Source organism: Schistocerca gregaria, chromosome 3, assembly GCF_023897955.1.
Source record: "Schistocerca gregaria isolate iqSchGreg1 chromosome 3, iqSchGreg1.2, whole genome shotgun sequence".
In the NCBI taxonomy this organism is placed as follows: Eukaryota; Metazoa; Arthropoda; class Insecta; order Orthoptera; family Acrididae; genus Schistocerca; species Schistocerca gregaria.
Window position 1 is genome coordinate 325229587 of NC_064922.1, and position 21472 is coordinate 325251058.

At 42.4% G+C, this 21472-nt stretch overlaps 1 protein-coding gene across 2 annotated transcripts in view; it reads right to left on the reverse strand.

Moving 5' to 3' along the window:
- Positions 1–21472, reverse strand: part of LOC126356248 (putative inorganic phosphate cotransporter) — a 156457-nt gene that overhangs the window by 20100 nt on the left and 114885 nt on the right. Inside the window, exon 1 of one of the 2 annotated variants that reach the window (XM_050007080.1) lies at positions 3919–4196. The exons of the other annotated variant lie outside the window; for it this stretch is intronic. Coding sequence (XP_049863037.1) covers positions 3919–4042 — 124 coding nt within the window. The 5' untranslated portion in view covers positions 4043–4196. Of the gene's footprint in view, positions 1–3918; positions 4197–21472 lie in introns of those variants that run through there. 2 annotated transcript variants of the gene reach the window in all.

A 21472-nucleotide genomic window follows, 5' to 3' on the forward strand; every position in this document is an offset into this window, starting at 1 on the left:
AAGTTTTAGCCAGTTCTGAGGACAGCCGGCTCAACGATTTATTTTTTAAGTGATCACCTAGTTATACTTCCTGACAAACCACACACTCAGTTGCATATTCGTGTATTATCGTTACGTTTGGAGACTGATTATTGGAACAATTTAATTTGTGGGACCGAGGGTGAATATGCACGTGAATGTGACACAGACAGCATTAATGAACTTTCAGTAATATTTTCTTTATCGTTGATAGCGTTTTAAGCATTTCAACGACAATCTCGCACTGTTTTAGTACCAACACTAATAACTGCTACGTGGAGCCTATGATCAAATCAGTCCGGTCTCTGGCCAGTACGATGTTTATACTGGTCGACGTTTTTGTGCTGTTTCCTTATTCAGCTGGCCATCAGCGACTGGATCGCTGTATACATTTCACAACGCAGTGAAATCTCTGGTGGTATCAGAAAACCGCTGCAAGATTTCCTTCCAAGCCCTTCTTTCCACACATTCTAGCTGACTTAACTGGCCACCAAAGGGTAAAGGCGCTCTCATAGCAAATATTTAGCGGAACTTTGCGGCGTATAACATGTGTGCAAAGACGAGATGGTTACTGACAGCTGGTAATGCTTGCAACAACGATACGATATCCAGGCGTGTCCGGGATTTTGTCGCAAGCTGAGCCGCACTTAAACAGAATTGTCTTGAAAAAAAAAAAAAGACGATTTCAGATAGTATATTTCAGCACTAAACGTCCAAATGGTTGGAGAAAGTTGAACTCGTTGAATCACGTGACTGCTGTCTGCAGACATATCTATTGGCGAAGTGTCCCGCCGTATTTGCGATAAGGTGTTACACATCCGCGATAGGGAAGAAAAGCGACAAGATACGATGGCGCGATATCACGTGACGTCACAGTTCCTGCAAGGCGCGAACGCCGTGGGTCTGTTCTCGCTGATGTCACAGAGATGCCGTCAACCTCTTTAGCCCTCATGGCCTAGGCTTCATGTGAGCGTGGTCAAACGTCAGTTACAGACTTGAACAATTTTTAATTTTTTTTAAAATTTTTTGTGACCCAACTGCCAACTGCTGTTGACAGTCTGTTACCAATAATATTCGCTAAGTTTTACTGTGAATTTAATACCTTTATTTCAACAAAATTGTAGTATAATCATACAAAGAAAACAGTTTAATATATTTTTGTATAGAAACTTTGCTGCATATTCACAATGAACGAAAGCCTAAATAAATAAATATCGCATACTATAATCTGCTTCACTTAAATAAATGTTTCAGCTAGAGAGGTCACAGATTTATTTACGTAGATTCTTGAATTTTACCACAGTCGTTTCGTGGGGATATCCTGTGATCGATTAGTTACGAGAGAAAACCGAGTCGAAAAACGTAAAACAAAACGCAAATCACTGTGATTCCCACCATATCATACACTGAAAAACCAAACTAGCTTTTCTTTCGGGAACACAATCACGAGAATATTCTGTGAAAGACGAGGTTGGCGGATACCGCGTGCTATCTACAATTCCAGGCTTTTTTTGGCAAATAAGCACCATCTGTACTCTCAAAAAAAAAACAAACAAACAAACAAACAAACTGCTACAGCATAGAAGTACCTAATGTCAGATGACTCTACGTCCGTACTCTAAAGACCACAATGTAACGCATGGCAGAGGGAATTCACTGGAGACATGCCTGCTTCAAAGGATTTCATGAGTCACAACAGGAGTGTTCTGTTCTGAACAATAAAAACCACACAGATCCATTAACGCCTATTTGTTTACTTTTGAGTGCAATAGTGTTGCACAGAAGATACGCAGATGGTCACTAGAGATCCCTGGTGAGTCATCGAAACTAATCAAAACACTCGACTTTTGCTGCGGCAGTCGAGATTATGCAGGTGATCGTATCGCATCCAATGCGTTGTTTGCCAGCAGTGACACGAAAAAAAAAAAAGTTTCAATGATAAGTGCATAACCTAATTACGACGAGATCACTTGAAATGAAACCTTGAGGTAAGGTTACACCACGGAGATAAAACGACTTTTACGTTGAATAACACGCATTTTATTCGCTATCCATAATCAAGAAGAAATGATAAATGTATTGTTGTCACAACTATGTAGCGCAAGTATATTAGGTGCCAGCAGCCAAAGGTTTCATTTTTTCATCCGTAGTTAAGAACTCGATATGGACAAGTAGTATTCTTAGTCAACTACTGCATGAAAATAATGTGTATTCTTCAATGACTATTCTTTAAGTGTAAGGACAAAAAAAAAAAAACAAAAAAAAACCATTTTGTGCGCTACGTTCCGAGGCTTTCTGACAGTTTTTCCTCAAATTTCGCTGCATCACTTTTTTTTTTTTTTTAAAAAAAAAAGATCGCGGTTGATTCTTGTTCAACCCGATCTCATAGCGTCCCTGTGCAAGGATCCCTGTGTCGACAACACGTAAGAATCTAGCCTGAAGTTACTAGCACTATCAATTCTCCTGGAAACATTTATGCAAAAATAACTGTGTTTCGTACAGAGAGAGAACACAATTTCGCCGGTTATTTGCGGATGGTTATGCTGTCTGTTAGTAGGTATAGCAGCGTAATCCGCACTGCTAAATTTTAGTAGTAAATGTCACCCACTAAGATGAACCAATGTTATGTTTATGCCTAGGATAATAATATAAAAACTGAACGGAATTATGTACAGAAACAATGACACTCACAGAAGACTGTGCATAGGTACCGAAAGACAAGTGTAATGAAAAAGAGGAAAAACAATTTTGCAGAAAGCGGAATTAGGCGTACTAAAAAGCGAGCACAGCGCGTGTAGATTTAAAAGTAGGCTCACATTAGAACTAGCTATGTGAACTGGGCCCACGGTCAAGAAACAGCTCATTTGGATTTGCAGCTCTCGTATTTTTCGTGTTTGCAGTTAAAATTGTTGGATGTAAGGTCTGCCCATTATGCAAATTTCCTTTTTTTCTCTCTCGAAGTTACCACTTTGAAAAAACCGTGTTTTGCATAACTGGCAGACCTTGCTTCCAACAATAGATGTAGCATAAGAACAATGCCTACGGAAGTTTAAGGTGATAGAACTGTCCCGTCCCACAAAGCTTTCGAATTCGTATCGATGCGTGCTTCACTTACCAGTTCCCAGAGCTGAATACTTTCATGTGGACTGCAGTTTCTTCGCTGTCTTGTTAAGTAAATATATTTTGCTACTTAACATTTGCCTTAGCACCTTAGTCAATGGCTCTGTAACAGCTCCTCTCCACGTTAACTATTTTTGAAAGTTCGGGTCTGTTAGTAGTGACATTTAAGGCATTACCCTCACAAGTCGATTCTGTAACTGCTCGAAGCAATTTTCGCGAAACAAACAAAAAAAAGTTAGGAGCAACTGCACACGATTCCTTCCCATGACACACGTTTTATTCGCGTGATTCGTATTCTACAGGAGGCAAAATCTCCCTCTGGTACAACGGCATGATCAGGTAATTTACGCACGATATTCTCCAAGTTTTATCTGGAGCGCTCTGACAATGCAGCTGGTCTATAAAACCTATAACCATTCTGAAACACGTTTGATGCTTGTCCTTACCCTGATTATTCCACAGTCGACATTTGTAGTAACGTCAGTAGTTATTGCGAGCTCTTTACGGCGTGCTATAAATTTCGCGGCGACTGTGACAGGCAGACATCTGTTGACCAAATAAGTAATTTCGAAGTATGTTACCTTGCAAATGAATTTAGCTGGAGATTTTTGCTTCCTCACAGTGATCGCGGCTCATGTAATAGGTATGCGGCGGAAATAAATGGGTTGACGCCGGCGCGACACGCCGTACTGAGCTCTAAAAACGTCGCTTTCGCGTCGCAGTTCGGCGCGACCGCTAAAGATACCGGAGGCCTCGCGTGGCCAACAGCTGCCTGCTTACCTCGGGGCCGCGCGACGTCCTCCAATGCGTGCTGCTCCCAGACGAGCACGTGGTTGCCCAGGTGGGCGCTGCCGTTCGCAGCCCTGACGGAGCCCGGCGTAACGCGAACATTGCTTCGGCTCATCTCTCGGCACTGGTGTCTGCGCGGCCGCCGCCGCCGCCTGCTCTTAATAACCGCCGTCACGTGACCCGCGGCAGCCAATGGGCGCGCGCCGGCGTGCCGCTTGCGTAACAACACGCGCTACGGTGCGCGCTGCAGCGGCGCGCGACCACGTGCTGGCGGCTGTACGCGCCTCAGCCTGCCCGCAGGGGTGCGCGCCGAAACGGAAGCCAAGGAAGGACGAGGCCGGATGTAGGTCGAAACCTGGCCGTCGCTCCCGTGACGAGTGTGCGTCACTGCTGCGCGTACGCGGCTATATCTTTGCAATTACAACTTTACTCGTCACTTTCCTCAAGAAATACAGCGACTAGCCATTTTTTTTTGTATTTTTATTGATACCTTCTTCTTCTGCTTCTGCTGAAGACTAGGGTTTCCCCTGTTTGTCGGCCACATTCTGTGGACGTACTGCCCCCTCTCTTGGGTGGTCGTTTCCCTTCGGGTCGTCCACGTTTATAAATTTTTAGTCGCGAAATAGAGGACTACCACGGATTCTTTTTGAGTAGCCTGTCTTGTGACTGGTTTGATGCGGTCCTCTACGAATTCCTCTTCCGTGCCAACATTTTCATTTTAGAGTAGCACTTCGTGTCCGCGTTTTACACATATTCCTTCCTTCGCCATTTCTACAGAGAAGCTAATCATTCTTTACCTTACCGGTTCACGTAATTTTTGACAGTATTTGGCTGCACCACATCTCGGATACTTCGTTCTTTTCCGATTTTCCCACAGTCCATGTCTCATTGCCATACAATAGAGTTGGGCAACAAGATTCTTTTTCCCGATTCGATTCCTACGATTCGCTCACGATTCTTTCAGGATTCATTCTAGTCTGCGATGGCACGATTCTTGCGGAATGCAAAAAGTTCTACATCTTACTCACAGATGGCAGGACATGTCTGAAATTGTCAATGGGGTTAGAATCGAACTGTGTCATGAAAAGCTATGCCAGAAATAGTTTATTTATGAGTAAACATGCATATGACGTTACAAGTGTGATCCTCGATTTATACGTGTAATGCCTTAATTGATGAACGGTCAAGTTTGATGATTGCATCTATTGTTTTATTTCAGTATGCCAGGAAAGAGGAGTCGATTTGTCCGAAAGGTGGTTCAAAATTGCTACCTTTGTTCACACGCATCCTCCACTTGACTGCCATTTGGCGATCGTAATCATTCGGCACGACTCGGCATGATTGGGAAATTGCCTTCGAAGCATAGCGTACTAAGAATCGATGAATCTTTGGAACGCGGAATCGTCACGACTCGGAAACACGCAATCTTTCTTACGATTCTTTTGAACGACGATTTGTCCGTATCACGATTCGATTCTTACGATGCTTCATTTAGAGTCGTTCAAATGAACGACTCATTCACGAATCGTCACAACTCTACCATACAATGCTGTGATTCAAATATATATCCTCAGAAATTTCTTCTTCAGATTAAGATCTGTGTTTGAGACTAGTAGACTTTTGTCCAAGAGTATTCTTTTTACCAGTGCTATACAGCTTTTAATGTCCTCCTGGTTCCATCCATCATGGTTTATTCTGCTGCCTAGATAGCCGAATTCTTTAATATCATATACTCCATGATCACCAATCTTGACATTTCGTATCTCACTTCTTATTTGTGCCACTTCTCATAAATTTCGTGTTTTTGCGATTTACTCGCAATCCATATTTTGCACTCATTAGACTGTTCATTTCACTCAGGAGGTCCTGTTATTCTTCTTCTTCATTTTCTTCTTCATTTTCACTCAGGATAGCAATGTCTTCAGCCAATCTTATCACAGATATCCTTTCACCTTGAATTTTAATTCCAGACGTGAAACATTCCTTTATTTCCGTCATTGCTTCTTCGATATACAGGGTGGTCCATTGATAGTGACCGAGTCAAATATCTCACGAAATTTATCCAAATCTCTGTCTTCCTCTGTAGTTTTTACCCTGTACGTGTCCTTTTAGTACCATGGAAGTTACTCCGTGATGTCCTAAGAGATGTCCTACCATCCTGTCCCACTCCTTGTCAGTGGCCGGCCGGTGTGGCCGAGCGGTTCTAGGCGCTACAGTCTGGAACCGCGCGACCGCTACGGTCGCAGGTTCGAATCCTGCCTCGGGCATGGATGTGTGTGTGTCCTTAGGTTAGTTAGGTTTAATACGTTCTAAGTTGCAGGGGACTGATGACCTGAGATGTTAAGTCCCACAGTGCTCAGAGCCATTTGAACCATTTTGAACCTTGTCAGTGTTATCCTCATATTCGTTCCGATTCTCCGGAGAACCTTCTCATTCCTTACCTTATCAGCCACCTAATTTTCAACATTCTTCCGTGCCACCACGACTCAAATGTTTCTATTTTCTACTCCTCCAGTTTTACCACAGCCCTTGTCTCACTGTCATACAAGCTGTGTTCCTAACATACATTCCCTCCTCAAATCAACACCTATGCTTGCTACTAGTAAGACTTCTCTTGGCCAGGAATGCCTTTTTTGCCACTAGTAGTCTGTCTTTCGTGTCCTCATTGCTTCGTCCGCCATGGGTAATTTTGCTGCCGAGGTAGCAGAACTGATTGATTTCGTCTATTTGATGACCACCAATATTGATGTCACGTTTCCCACTGTCCTCATTTCTGCTGCTTCTCATTGCTTTTATCTTTCTTCGATTTGCACTCAATCCACATTCTGTACCCATTACTGTTCATTCCATTCAACAGTCCCTGTAATTCTTCGCTTTCACTAAGGATAGCAATGTTCTCAATGAATCTTAACATTGATATCCTTTCGTCTTGAATTTTAATCCCATTCTCGAACCTTTCTTTTATTTCTGTCATTGCTTCTTCGACCGTATAGACTGAATAGCAGGGGCGAAAGACTACATTCCTGTCGTATGTCCCTAGTCTGAGTACTTCGTTCTTAGTCTTGCACTCTTATTGTTCCCTCTTGGTTCTTGCACATATTATACATTACCTGACTTTTCCTGTAGCTTACTCCTACTTTCTCAGGATTTCCAACATCTTTTACCATTTGACTTCGTCGAACGTTTTTCCAGGTCGGCAAATCCTATGAACATGTCTTGATGTTCTTTCAATCTTTTTTCTATTATCTACCGCAACGTCAGCACTGCCCCTCTCTTGCCTTAACCTTTCCTAAAGCCAAAACGATAATCTAACACATCCTCAATTTTATTTTCCATTATTCTGTATATTATTCTTGTGAGTGTCTCGCACTTGTCGGGTCTTGCTATCTTCGGAATTGTGTGGATGATGTTTTTTCCAAAAGTCTGATGGTGTATCACTAGTTTCATACTTTTTACACACCATCGGAGATAAACCTTCTGTTGCGACTGTCCCCCAATGAATGGAACGGTATGTATCACCTGGGCCTTATTTGATTTTAAATCTTCCAAAGTTTTTCTAAATTCTGATTCTAACACTGGATCCCCTACGTCTTCCGTATCGATTTCTGTTTCTTCTTCTACCATGTCATTAAACAATGGCGTTTTTCGTTGCGGCAGTATCTCCTCATTAAACTTCAGACACCAACTTTCTCCTACGAACGCGAAAATATTTTGTTGGCACCTACCTCCATAAGAGAGATCAGAGCTCGCACGAAAATATTTAAGTGTTCGTTTTCCCTGCGTGTTGTTCGAGAGTGGAACGTTAGAAAAACAGAAATAACTTTAAGATGGTTCGATGAACCCTCTGCCAGACAATTGTGAATTACGGAGTAAGGATGTAGATGTAGACGATGTCTTTCGGGCTCCATCCTCTCCATATGATCCTTCCACTTCCTTTTCCTTGTGTCACCCATTTATTTATGTACTGTATTCCACACTGTTTCCTTATCGATACATTTGTTCTCTTGTTAAACCTCTGTCTTCGTACCTTGAGTTTCGCTGCCGTTAACTTTTACCGTACCTTTCGTTTCCGGTGCAGTCTCTGCTGTATATCTCGTAAACAGACGCACCTTTATTTTATTTTCCTATCGCTGGTCATAAATTTGTTCCTCCATACACTATTCTGCAGACATCAGGCTACCCTTACTGCCGTTGTCACCTGGTTTCCCAGTTCCGTGGGATTAGAGTAGAATTGTCTTCAGTAATGAGTCCTGTTGATCAACGAATACGTGTCCGCAGACGTCCTGGACAATGGTGGGATGCCACCCTGACTGTCGCCCGCCATACAGCAAAAAAACGAGGAGTGATGGTCTGGAGTGCCGTTTCCTTTCGTACCAGGACCCCTTTGGTTGTCATCTGCGGCACTCTTACAGCCCAGCGGGATGTCGACGAAATTCTACGCCCCGTTTTGTTGACCTTCTTGGCAAGCCATCCTGGGCTTACATTTCAGCAAGACAATGCCTGCCCACACACGCTAAGGGTTCCTAATGCTTGCTTCATGCTTCTCAAACCCTACCTTGGCCATCAAGGTCGACGGATCTCTTGCCAGCTGCGGATGTTTGGAGCATTATGAGCAGGGTGCTCCATCCAGATCGGGAATTTGGGTATCTAAAGCACCAGTTGGACAGATGTTGGCAAGATATCCCTCAGGAGGACATCCAATAACTCTGTTAATCAACACCAAACCGAATGACTGCTTGCGTAACGGCCAGAGATGGGCCAATGTGTTATTGACTTCTCAGCTTGTGAAACAATTTCTCTTTAATAAATTATCCAATTTTTCAATTGTAATCAATTGGTTTTCTGCACACGTACATCAAATCTACCGATTTCCGTCCCGTTTGGGTAATTCCTTCGCGGTGCGTGGTTTTTTTTCGTTTTGTCTAGTGTGTATTTGGGCGTCAAATAATGATGTTTTACTTGGAGTAAGATGTGCATGGAATTACGGTAGATTTTAAACTAAGAAATGCGATACTGACAATAAGAAATAACATTTTTCCAATATGAACCACATTCAAACAGTTAAAATTGTAAACGTAGGCTTCCGCGACCGTTGTCACTGTCAATAAAATTCTTCTGGATTTGAAGCCGCATTCTCGTCTATGAAATTCCGACGTTTCGGCGACTGTTGAAAGGCGCCTTCCTCAGCGTGTATTGCTAACTGCTGAATGAGCACTAGTTTGGTTCCTTATACTTATAAGGCGTCTTGCAACAGTCGCCGAAACGTCGGAATTTTATTGATGACAATGCGGCCTCAAACCCAGAAGAATTTTATTGACAGTTTAAATTCCTTATCTGCCGAAAATTGAACACATTTTACTATACTTTAAATGTCTGTACGTACGTAGCTATGTCATCGCAAAGCACTAAGCTTGTCTGTAGGAATATATCTCGGGTTTAAAATGTCAATGTAATAAAAAAAACTCATGAGAATGACAGTTATTACCCGAAACGTTCTGTGCGCAAGATAAATAAAGTAAATGAATAAGAAGTAGGACTCGCGACAGAGAAGGTTGTGATGAAAAAAAACTAAATCCTTAATTTCATGTATCATACGTTTGAGATGTCATATTATAAGTAACTAAATTGAAGAAAATGAGGGGACCGAGGGAGGTAAAGAGAAAGCTTAGTCATTATGCCAACTCTACGTCGGTATTATTGTGTATGATAGTGAACTGAAGCTCCAACATTCATTCTTTTATAATGATTATTACTATCTCTAAATGGCTACATACATGTCCCTCTTTTAGTGCCTGGGGCACTCTGTCGGCGACGATGTTACTAGCGATTAAGCATAATTCAAGATTGATGGAAAGACGCGCGTACTTACCAAAGGAGCAATCCCGGCATTTGCCTTCTGTGATTAATCACTGAAATACTGTAGGAGGTGCCCAGGTCGGTTACCTCTTTAAGCAGTAGGAGTTTCACAAACTCTGTAGCACCATCACACGTCAAGCGAGAGCGCAACACCCTTTTTTGAATTTGTATAATTAACTGGCGCTACGTTAAGCAAACGTTTGGGCCCACCGAGCAACACTGTCAACTGTCAAACAGGGAGATTAGATTTGTATCAGCGTCTACGAGTAAATACGGAACGGACCAGCCGTTCCGGCAGACAACACTTGTCTTCCCGCGGCATTCTTATCGGTAGGGAGGACGGTGACGAGTTTCTATTTTCCAGCGACGAACAGGCAAGCGTCTTGTATATCAATTACATCGGTAATTATCTTCTCGATGCATCTCAGTATGTAACCACATAAACAAATCGTTTACGTATTTATCACTGAAATAAAAAAAAAAACTGCAACCAGCCACACGTTTCAAAGACAGCTTCATTTTGCCTAACTGCGCCGATCGTCGGACGGCAGCGATGATTTCTCGTACATATATCACGTTATTTTGGTCTTTATGCATTACCATTATGGGTAAAATAATGGCATTTATGTTTTGTCAGTTCACTATAAGGCATCGGAGGCAATGTGACTTACAAGGGTATGCCACGACGTTCCGATCACGGACTTATTTGAAACTTCGTACGCTTTTAGTAGTCCATTAGGACAACATAATGAGCGAGTAGTAAAGCGTACTACTTCGGCTATTTCGAGAAAATTGCAAGAAGTTTTAGGCGCCAATGACGTAGCGGTGCGTTGCGAACCTTAGTATAAGAGGGCGTCGGTTATGTGGGTAGCGTTCAAGCTCGGTAATCGGTGGATCGCTGAATCGAGTCCCGCTCATGATTTTCCAGTTTGTGTTTTTTTCAGCGCTAGTCACATTATTTCAGACATATTACATTTGATATAAGGACACGTGTATTTGCATGAACTTTTATTGAATTTCTAATCCTATCTATTTGTTTGCCAATTTTTATTAGCGGAACAAATATTATGCTTAAAACTATTGACAAAAAAACGACCAAACGCATAAAGCTTTCCTGAAAATGTATGCCTTTCGTGATTTCCAAAATCTAGACACAATCGGGTCGGTATTTAGAACTGCTTTGCGCCTGGACGCTCCGATCTGCTGAGACAGGTTTCTAGGACGAGGGATAGGCTTAGAAAGCTCGTCAAACACCGATAAACAAAGATGTAAGTAACTTTATTCAGAAATACAATGCATTACAATATGCCAGAATATGAGGCTGTTGACCGATAAAGGGTCGGATGTGCGTTCCACACTACAAGATGCAGGATTATTTTTTTTTTCCATATGGGCACGGAAAGCATAAATTAGAACGGCATCTACAACATCGAATGAAAGCGATTTTCCGCATGTACAAGGAATTTTACACCAGAAGCAGTTCCCTTTCATTTACTAAGTATCTTCTGTAATCATTCATCAAATGTGGATACAGGTGTTTGTATATTTTGGTTGTTCTCGATTAAAAAGTCATTCCTTAATCAAGTTGGCGTGAAATTTTCTCATGGTGTTTCTACCTTTAATTAAAACATTCAGAAACGATTGCTTCTTTCCTGTTTGTTAGAGGACTTTGCTGTCTAAAGAAACTTCGTTATACATATACTCTTGGCAGTTGGTCTTTTTGCACTCTCTCTTATGATACATTGGCGATATTTACACTTCACGTCTCTTTTATAAAATAGAACTGCAGTTACGTGTATTCGCACTCAGCATAGTATTGCAGTGTTTACGTTTGTTCAATTGTTTGTAGTGTAGTTGGTGAACGTTGCCAACTTGTGAATTTGTTATTTAATACTCTGCCGAGTGATAACATACATAACTGCAGTTTTATTTCCAAAAGTGAAGTGTAAATAACGCTAATGCAGGGCAAGAGAAAAAAAAAGATAAAACAGCCATGTGTATATGTGTAACGAAATTCTTTCTAAATCAACCTCCGCTAACAATGAGGGAATAAGTAGTGGTTTGCAGAATGTGAATAAGAGGCAGAAACACCAACTCCGTAAAGAAATACTGTTTTTACTCTACAACAACAATAATGTTCAAAAACATGTATACACAAAAGCGGAACGTGCCTAGCGTAACATTCTCTTTAATCAAATGCTGAAGACGTAGAAACTAGTAATAACTGATTTTAAAATAAGTGATTTTAATAGCTGCTGCGCAAGATGGCGATGCAAACAAATATATTTATGTTCATTTCTTTCATTGAAATTTCTTAATATTTAATAATTGTGTCAAATGGACCCTTTGCGCGAAGTTCATGCCCCTATCAGCAGTCTGGGCTGTGGGGATGTGACTGGCCTCTCTATCATCATCATCATCATCATCATCATCATCATCATCATCATCCCCCCCCCTCCCCTTTCCCCCCGCCGTCCAGGCTCCGCCATGGTGATGTGCATACAGTGTAGTGCCGTGGTAGTGCGGTTGTTGACGAAAACAGCGAGGGAAGGACATGAGTCACGGTGCCAGCGCATAGCTTACCCCTCTCCAGTACCTCCAAACTCCTTATCTAACGGACGGATCACAAGCAACGGTGCCACACACCCCCACTCCGTGAGTCACTGCAGAAAGATTTTAGCGTTTAGTTCCGTTTTGTGGCCAGAAAGTGAACGACACTTAAGAAAAGGTTTGAAAGTATACCCATGCTACTGGCGCGAGCCACATTCTTTACATAAACAGCAGAGTAGGTTGCAGGAAGAAAATAATAATCGGAGGTAACTTTGTCAAATCTGTCGGAAGGGACACAGAACTACCTCTTATGATACACCAACTAACGATACCAAACTGTGGGTTGTATTAAGTAACTGGTATTATGTATTAAAAATGACATTTACCAGACGCCACAGTCCAATAAATTTGGAACTGTGAATTTGATGCAAATTTCCATTCAGGCATTTTGCTGCAAAAGGGAGATTCAGTTATACGGTGGATTTCAATTGTTTTTCTGAGATCTAAAATAAAGCTGTTATCAACTCCCCGGGTTGGTTTGCATATCACCTACACCTGCGAACCACCTCACACGGATAGTTATGGTAATGCGGTCGGAGAGACCTGCATTTTTCGTATTCGCTGAATATTCCTGTAACTGGAAGTAATTTCACGTGCAAGTAACTAAAATAATGACGTTGATACCTATACGTCTTTAAAAAGCTTCTAATACGACAAACGTTGTTACATGATAATTATGCGACAAGGTGACAAAACTTCCTCCCTCAGATCAGTATTAGGAAGACAGACAGGTTTACTTACGTAACATTTAGGTTTTGTCTGTCCCTCTGTTATTAATATAACAACAACAACAACAACAACACCAACAACAACAGTTACTAAAAACTATTATTAACCATCCTGCATTTCCATCTTTCGCTGTATGGAATCCTGTGTAAGCGACCGCTAAAGAGGCATTCAAAAGATAGTGTCAAATAACAGTGCAAGGTGCTAACTACGAAGAGTTTACTTTTAATTAAGATGCATCGAAAAAGCGTTAGCGCTATTTCTGGGAATGTACAGAGCTACAAAAACATTTTGCACTTTCACCAAGCTTATTACACTCAGCCTCTCAAAGAAGTCCCCATGCGTAGGAACCAGTGGTTTTCAGATTCACTTTAAGAGTCTTTGTTTACTGATTAATTACAGCAAACATACCATGTATGATCTACCTGAAACAGTATGGTTCGTTCGGTTTCCTTTTCGTCCACGCTTTTACATTAAGCGTAGTGTTGTAAATGCCTCTTTTACACGTAGTATTATTTCTTAGCAATTCACAAAACACTCGGGGAAAGAAATGAGAGAGTAGGCATGATTTCGGGATGCTCACTGCTATAATTCCGGCTCGCCTGTCGTAATAATTTCTCGGCGTCTTCCTAAGTGCTAACCAGAAAGGCTCTTCGCATGTGATATGAGTAGAGCCTAACTTAAGCCAATTCGCATTTAGGCAGATTATCTTTATAATACATCGTAAAAGGTAAGTATCGATTTCAGCAGGATAAAAGAGGAAACTTTGCTAATTAACCGTAGCTATAGTATGCTTAGTGTCTGTAAACCATTGGCGTGGTTCCACCATTGCCGATGTCGTTGGAAACAGTCACAACAGTGATATACGTAGGGGTATGCGTCTGGAACGATTTAAGGTTGAAATATCACATAGAGTGATTGGAAAAGGCAAGGGGCAGGCTTTGTTTGACTGAGAGCTGCGAGGAAATTTAATTTATCTACTTTAGAGCGCAGCAGTAGCACTGCTTACATAGATGCCAGTAAAGTTGCGAATGAACACGAAACTTCGTATCAAGTTTGTTTCTGATATACTGATGACGGACCATGCCCGATATGCGTAAGTTAAATATTACAGTAAATGGATTATTGTTATTGAGCGGCTTTAAACATTGTTAAGCGGGTGCTCAGTTAAACCTATAACGGTCTGCAAAATCTCGTGCCTCAAGTTCGTCCACGACGAGAGGTTGGTAACAAAACCCTCCTGTCGAGCCCTCTTTGCCCTTCTTATCAGCGTTGTCAATTGGGATTGACAGAGGAGATACAGAAGACTAAGAACAACTGCACGTTTCGTCGCTATGTCACTTTAGTCATCGCGAGGGTTAGGGCGGAGCTCAATCATCTATAGTGATGGGCGCTTAAGCGGGAGTTGTGCATCTTTGAGAGGATTGTTGTTAAATTCGTGAGAGCATACGTTACTAGGAGATTCTAGCAACACCTAAGGCGGGAAACTATGAAAAATACGAGGCCATACAGAGGCTTACCGGCAACAATTCTTTTGCGCAACACATTCGTGCAAAGAAAAGGGACCCCCCTCATCTCCCCCACCCCTACACACACACACACACACACACACACACACACACACACACACACACACACACACACACACACACACAGAGAGAGAGAGACAGAGACTTATTGGCACATGTCCTTTCAATCACACACTATATTATGGTTTGCAGACGACACCCCGTCAGCGTAACAGTTTCGTGACAGCATTTATAAAAAATAGGCACGTTAAAATGGTTTGAATGCTTCAGGTGTTCTACATAGTCTCCCACAGCTCGAGTTTGATGCACAGAAAGTTTATGCTTTGTTTATGTACAAAAGGTCAAGTCGTACTGTGATCTGGAGTCATTCTAAGAAATTTCTTCCCCAAATTAACGTTTGTGTTTGATGCCAGTAAACTTCTCTTGACCAGGAATGCCTCTTCTGCCAGTGCTGGTCTGGTTTTATGCCTCCTTGCTCCGACCATTATGAGTAACAGAATTCCTTAACTTCATCTACTTCGTGATCACCAATTTTGATGTTAAGTTTCTCGCTGTTATTTTTGATACTTCTTACTTTCGTCTTTCTTCGATTTACTCTCAATGTATATTCTGTATTCATTAGACTGTTAAACCCAAACTCATCATCATCATCATCATCATCATCATCATCATCATGGTCCTCAATTTTCTTTTCCATTCTGTATATTTTTTATTTTGTAGTACTGGACGCGTAGTTTATTTTTATTATAAAGTATTATGCTTTCTATACTCTCACATAAACGATAACAAAAGAGATATCGACGTTCTACTGCTCTTTAAACGCTTAGATCTAAGCAATGACGTTTTGAGGAGACTAGAAGTCGGCCCAAACTTTGCCTCGTCTGATGTTTAACGTGGCAGCTATGGGGATGGCAGCGAGGAAATTTGTAACGTGGTCTGTGTTCCAGCTGGGTCAGACGAACTTGAGATAACTGACAACAGAATGAATGCGTTCACAAAACTCAGCTAATTAATTCATATTCCGATACACGACCCGGTGAACCTCAGCTATTGCCTTATCCAGATGAACACTTTTTCTTTGTGGTCGCTATACGCATAAAAAAGGGCTACGTCTGCAAGAGGGACACGAACTTACTTTACACAGATCGTTTTGTCGTGGAAGACGACCTCAGGGAGCACGAAGATCCAACCACATTTACGGAATCCTAAGGACGGTACATCACTTCACTTCCATCCCTCCCCCCTCCCCCAATCCTGTCAAGAGCGTAAGAGTTAGCGAAAGATCTGAGTAAGTCCCACGTTAAGAGATCTGTGTGAGAGAATCATTTTCAAGCACTGAGTTACAGAATTGATTTGATGTAAATCGCCAATTCAACTCGAATTTAAAAAGAGAAAGTATTCCTGGTACTATTCACGCCAACTTTGACTTTACCCCTGCCCAAAATTTTCTTTGTTTCCCCTCTCTTTTTCTCTGCGAGTGTTTGCTGTTGTGTATGAGAGCACGGGGCTTAAAGCCGCAACCCGCACGCCAAACAACGCAACCCGATTGCGACGCAAAACGCTGTCTCGCTCAGCTTCCCTTTTCTCTCGAGGCGGGTTGTTTCCTGCCATCAGACTCATCTTCACTGAGCGTGACATTTCTTTCACGCGTCCTTTGTTAGTTTTGCTGCAACCTTGACGAGCTTCCGTTCGCCGTGTAACAACGTCCTTGCCGGCCAATTGACAGCCTGGTGCTGGAAGTCCCGGCATGGACAATGTCATTTCTATTCCTAAAACAAGAAAACTCCAAGAGAGTCAACTTGCGACCGTCGCTGGGAATCTACACCAGCGCATTCACACGAGTCTCTGCCTCGAAACCTGCTACAGAACGTCATTAAATTTGCAGCAGAACTCTATAGTTACATTTCGACATTAATCATCTTTAGATGTTGTAGGAGAACTGAGGGCTGTGGGAGACGCTGCTGTTCGAGAGTAAAGATCAAGTGTTTTAACTTCTGTGGAATATTTATTCCTGCAGGCCAGGGAGGTCATTTACAAGACTGCGTGCGAGCAGAAACCATTCTCTATTAATTTGTCCAAAGCCGCATTGAAGCAGAGGACAGATAGGTCCGGAAGTAGGGCACCGAGAGACTTCGGCGACACTATTTTTCATAGATTTGGTCACAGAAAAAAAAATAACTGAGTGTAATTTCAAAATATGGTAGTCTAGCCAGCCGGACTGTCACTAGAAGAGCGTTTGGTTCAGTCGGACGGCGGTTATTAATGGTGTTTGTGGCAACTGCTGTCCTATGTTTTTATCCATTAGCGTAAAAATAAACATTATTTTGTCAGTTGTAGTTATAACGCTTGTTAGCTTTTTCTTCATATTATTCTGTCCATTACAGGGTGTCCATAAAGTAACTAATTCGTGTCTGCGGTAACTTGCGACTGTCTCTTTGTTACGGGTTGATCGAGCGGTTCTAGGCGCTGCAATCTGGAACCGCGGGACCGCTACGGTCGAAGTTTCGAATCCTGCCTCGGGCATGTATGCGTGTGATGTCCTTAGGTTAATTAGATTTAGGTAGTTCTAAGTTCTAGGGGACTGATGACCTCAGAAGTTAAGTCCCATAGTTCTCAGAGCCATTTGAACAATTTTTTTTTTTACAGGTTGATCCCCGAGCAGTATGTTGACGGTTCCTGAACGTAATGCCATCACCAAATGGTGTCTACAGGGTGTTCAGTACCATGAGCTGCGACGACGCTTCCAACTGAAATTTAGGAAGGATGGAGCAAAGAATAAAAGCATATGGGAATTATTCAATAAGTTTCAGTGAACAGACAATGTTGCTGATGAGTCTCGACCAAGTCGGCCTTCCACAAACACAGCTGAAATTGACGCCATATGGGAGTAAACGGAGTATTAAATCTGTACGCTGTCTTTCACGTCAGTTTCAAAATTCCGAAATCAACAGTGTTCAAAGTGCTGAAAGGCACCTTGAAGAAGAGTGCATATCATGTGCAAGTCTTACACAAACCCCATGACGAGAACTTAACTGAATTCTTGAGGATGTGACAGACTCGTTGGAGTTTGTGGAGACTAATAATTTAATGTAACACGTGTTGTTTAGTGGAGAAGCAACCTTCCATGTAAGTCAACACGTCAATCGTCATAACTGTCACATTTGGGACGACACGCCTCCAACTGAATTCGTTGAGCGTATTAGACCAATGTGTGGTTGGGAATCATGAGGACAAAGATCGATGAATGATTGTTTTTCAGAGAGGAAGCCATTTATGACTTCCTTTGTTTGGATATACTGACGAAATTTCTGCAGCCATAACTGGAACAGGACAGTATCTTAGACACTGTTGTTAACCAACATAATTTCGCCCCTTGCGATAGTGCCCAATGACTACCTCAATGAACTGTTTCCCATCTCGTGGGTAAGAGGAGGAGGTCTTTGACATTGGTAACAAGGTCCCCGGACATTACCCCATCAGATTTCTTAGTATGGGGATTTATTAAATCAAAAGTGTACACAAGAAAAGTGACTAATATTGAAGAAGTGGCTAATATTGAAGAGCTGACGGTTAGAATCAGTGATGCATTTCGCAGTTGTTGCGTTTTGATTAGGGACAAAGCATTTCGTGAAACCGTGCACAGATGGGAAGTGTGCAGAGAAATCAATTGCGGATACGTGGAAATTAACCAGTAAGGTGTAGTAAATTGAAAACGATGTAAAAGATGTCTGCAGTGCACAGAGAATGTATGAAATACATAGTTTTCAAGGGAATAGTTACTTATATTTGTGGACACACTGAATAATGAGCGGAATGAATAAGGTAAGCAGTGCACCAAATAAGCACCTAACTACTGTACGATGAAAGGAGGATGCCGTTCCAGTTAAAAGATTTGGCGCTTGTAAGAGCGGAGTAATTCCATTACTCATCACACTGTTTTGTAATGTGGAGTCTTTATAGCACAAAAAAAAAAAATGTACGAACTTGATAAAAGTCAAAAACAAACGGATGGTGGTGGAAACGGTAGGAGGATGGGAGGAGTACGGAATGTTAACTAGTCTCTGGTCTGACTTAACCACCCAATCTTCTGTTAAACATGTATCTTTCACTGACGTAGGTCAATAAGAGAGACTCTCAAACTGTTAAACTACTGTTTCTTTACATCACCTGCGCAATTTATTATATACCTTTCGCATTTCCTACCGAGGCAGCAGTAACAAAACTAGCAACTTTCTTTCTTTTGGAGATGGAAGTTTGTGTGAGGTCTGTGTCGGCTTATGGAATGACGCATTACCTCCATACAAATCTAGTCCACCAAGAAGTCATTCTGAGTGACATGTATCCACTTCGAGCTTGAATACGACAACCTGTGGGACGGGACTCTTTGCGAGAGAGATATTTTGCCTCTATCGCGTTTCCCGGTAGGCCATTGATCCGTGGTCGGACACTTTCCCCGTCCAAGACACTAAACCAACTGGTGTGTGACACTTCATTTCGTCTCTATTTCGTGAGCGAGTGCTGACCAAAGCGGTGCTGGATGAAGGGCCGGAAAGTTTGAGTGACTGACGGCGCGTGCGCAGACACGAGACTTGGTCACAGCGTCCAGTTCCGGGCTAGTAGGACTCCGAAGGCTGACTCCTCTGCCGTTGCAGATAACCGCTTGCGTAACAATTCCTTGTTTACGTGATGCGTGCGCCGAGATGAAACTTTTTCAGCTGGTCGTCCGTGTGAATTGCTCGACGACTGTACCAGTACCGTCGGGTGGTGTTCTCGAGTCGCAAATAAATTTAGAGTGAGCAAGCTGTTCATTATATGGTCAAAAGAATCTTGGCACCCCTTTGTAATGCGGAAGTTACCACTAGATGTCACGTGGAGCGTTCTCGCCCGTATAAAATATGGCAGGAGTTAGTGTGATGTCAGTAGGGGAGCAGTGAAAACAAACAGGCTCGGCCAGGAGAGCTGAGTGATTTCGAACGTGGATGTCAACTGAGTAACAAATCAATCAGCGATATTTAAACCCTTCTAAAGCTGCCCACATCGACTGTTGGAGATGTGGGTGTGATGTGGAAACGCGAACCAACAACCAGAGCTAAGCCAAGACCCGGAAGACCTGATGTAGTGGTGGGCAGGGATGGTCGAGCATTGCTGAGGGTAATCGTAAAAAAAAAATTGGATGAAATCGGCGGATGGAATTATTCGGGAGTTCCAATGTGCTAATAGCAGTCCAGTTAGCACAATGAATGACGGTCGCAGGAAGACAGAAACTATGCTCCTCATATGCACACATTTATGTAATCAATGCTAAGAGACGCTTGAGGTGGTGTAAAGAGCGACACTGGATGGATGGAAACGAGTGATTTGGAGAAATGAATCACACTGTACCCTGTAGCAATCCTATGGAAAGGTTTGGGTTTGGCGAAGGCCTGGACTACATTATCTGTCAACATGTGTAGTGTCAGCATTGAAGAACAGGGGAGGTGCTGTTAGGGTGTGGGTGTGTTTTTCGTGGTTAAGGAGTAGTCCCCTGATTGAAAAATGGTTCAAATGGCTCTGAGCACTATGGTATTTAATTTCTGAGGTCATCAGTCCCCTAGAATTTAGAACTACTTAAACCTAACTAACCTACGGACATCACACACATCCATGCCCGAGGCAGGGTTCGAACCTGCGACCATAGCAGTCACGCGGTTCCAAACTGGAGCGCCTAGAACGGCTCGGCCACCCAGGCCGACCAACGCACGTCTGAAGTTCAGTTATGGATTCCTCGATAAACGTCTGTCTCGCGTCGGTCTTGCACTGTACCCGCGGAATCTGTGTGTTGAGCTGGGCATTAACGATGCCTTCTTCGGTTGTGTAATTCGACAGGTGTCTTATTGCGAGATTTGCTAAAAATTTGACGTAACAATGCCGACTTCAATAACGTCGTCGTTATTGGAGAGGAACTACACAGCACAAAGAAATAGTTTTAGGCAACTTATCTCCCTTTTTAATGTAAAGCTTTCGGTGATAAAATGGTAGCACCTTTATTCAAAAATAACATTGAAAATGATCCGAATTTCAGCTCTAGCAGTGTAAAAAATTATATTCCCAAGTTCCAGAAAGACACTCTTATTCTACAGCTGTTTTTAAATTTCCTGGTAGATTATAACAGTTTGCCGGACCGTGACCCGATAAACCGAAATCTTGTCTTTCGCGGTCAATGCTCTTACTGTGAGCTATCTAAGAGGTGATACAGTGCTTCCATTATTTTATGCCGATTCTGCACTTCTTATGCTACACAAAATGAACATTGTTTAAGAGTTATGTTAATTCCTCCAAAAACACACCGATTTTAAGTTTAACGACGTTAGTGATGTTACAGGTGCCTTTTCTGTTTTACATATTAACTGGATTTGGCTATAGTAAAGTTCGTGTATAATCAACTTCATCCGCAGACACGATGCAGCTTCCTGCAGTATCCAGATAGTAAATAAGGAGGCTTGTAAGTCTTATCAACGTGAACCTCAGTTTACGTTGCAGTTTTCTCCACGTCCCACATGTTTTCTTTCAATAGGTTTGACATGTTATTCGTTGTTTGCTTTTTTTTTTTCAAATTTCTACGTACATTGTGTAGCGCACATTGGACACGGCTTTAAGAAAGCGTCTAGGCTGTCGGATATTTGGAACAAAAGTGAGTCATCTGAAGAGGCGATATCGCTGTAATCCCCCAGCACAGGCTTAGCTGATCCGCTGGGGGCCAGAGCTGAGACAGTAACTGGTCCCGAGGTTGCAGTTCGCCAGCTGCAAGTGACGTCAGCGGCCAGTTTCCGCACTGCCCGGGGCCT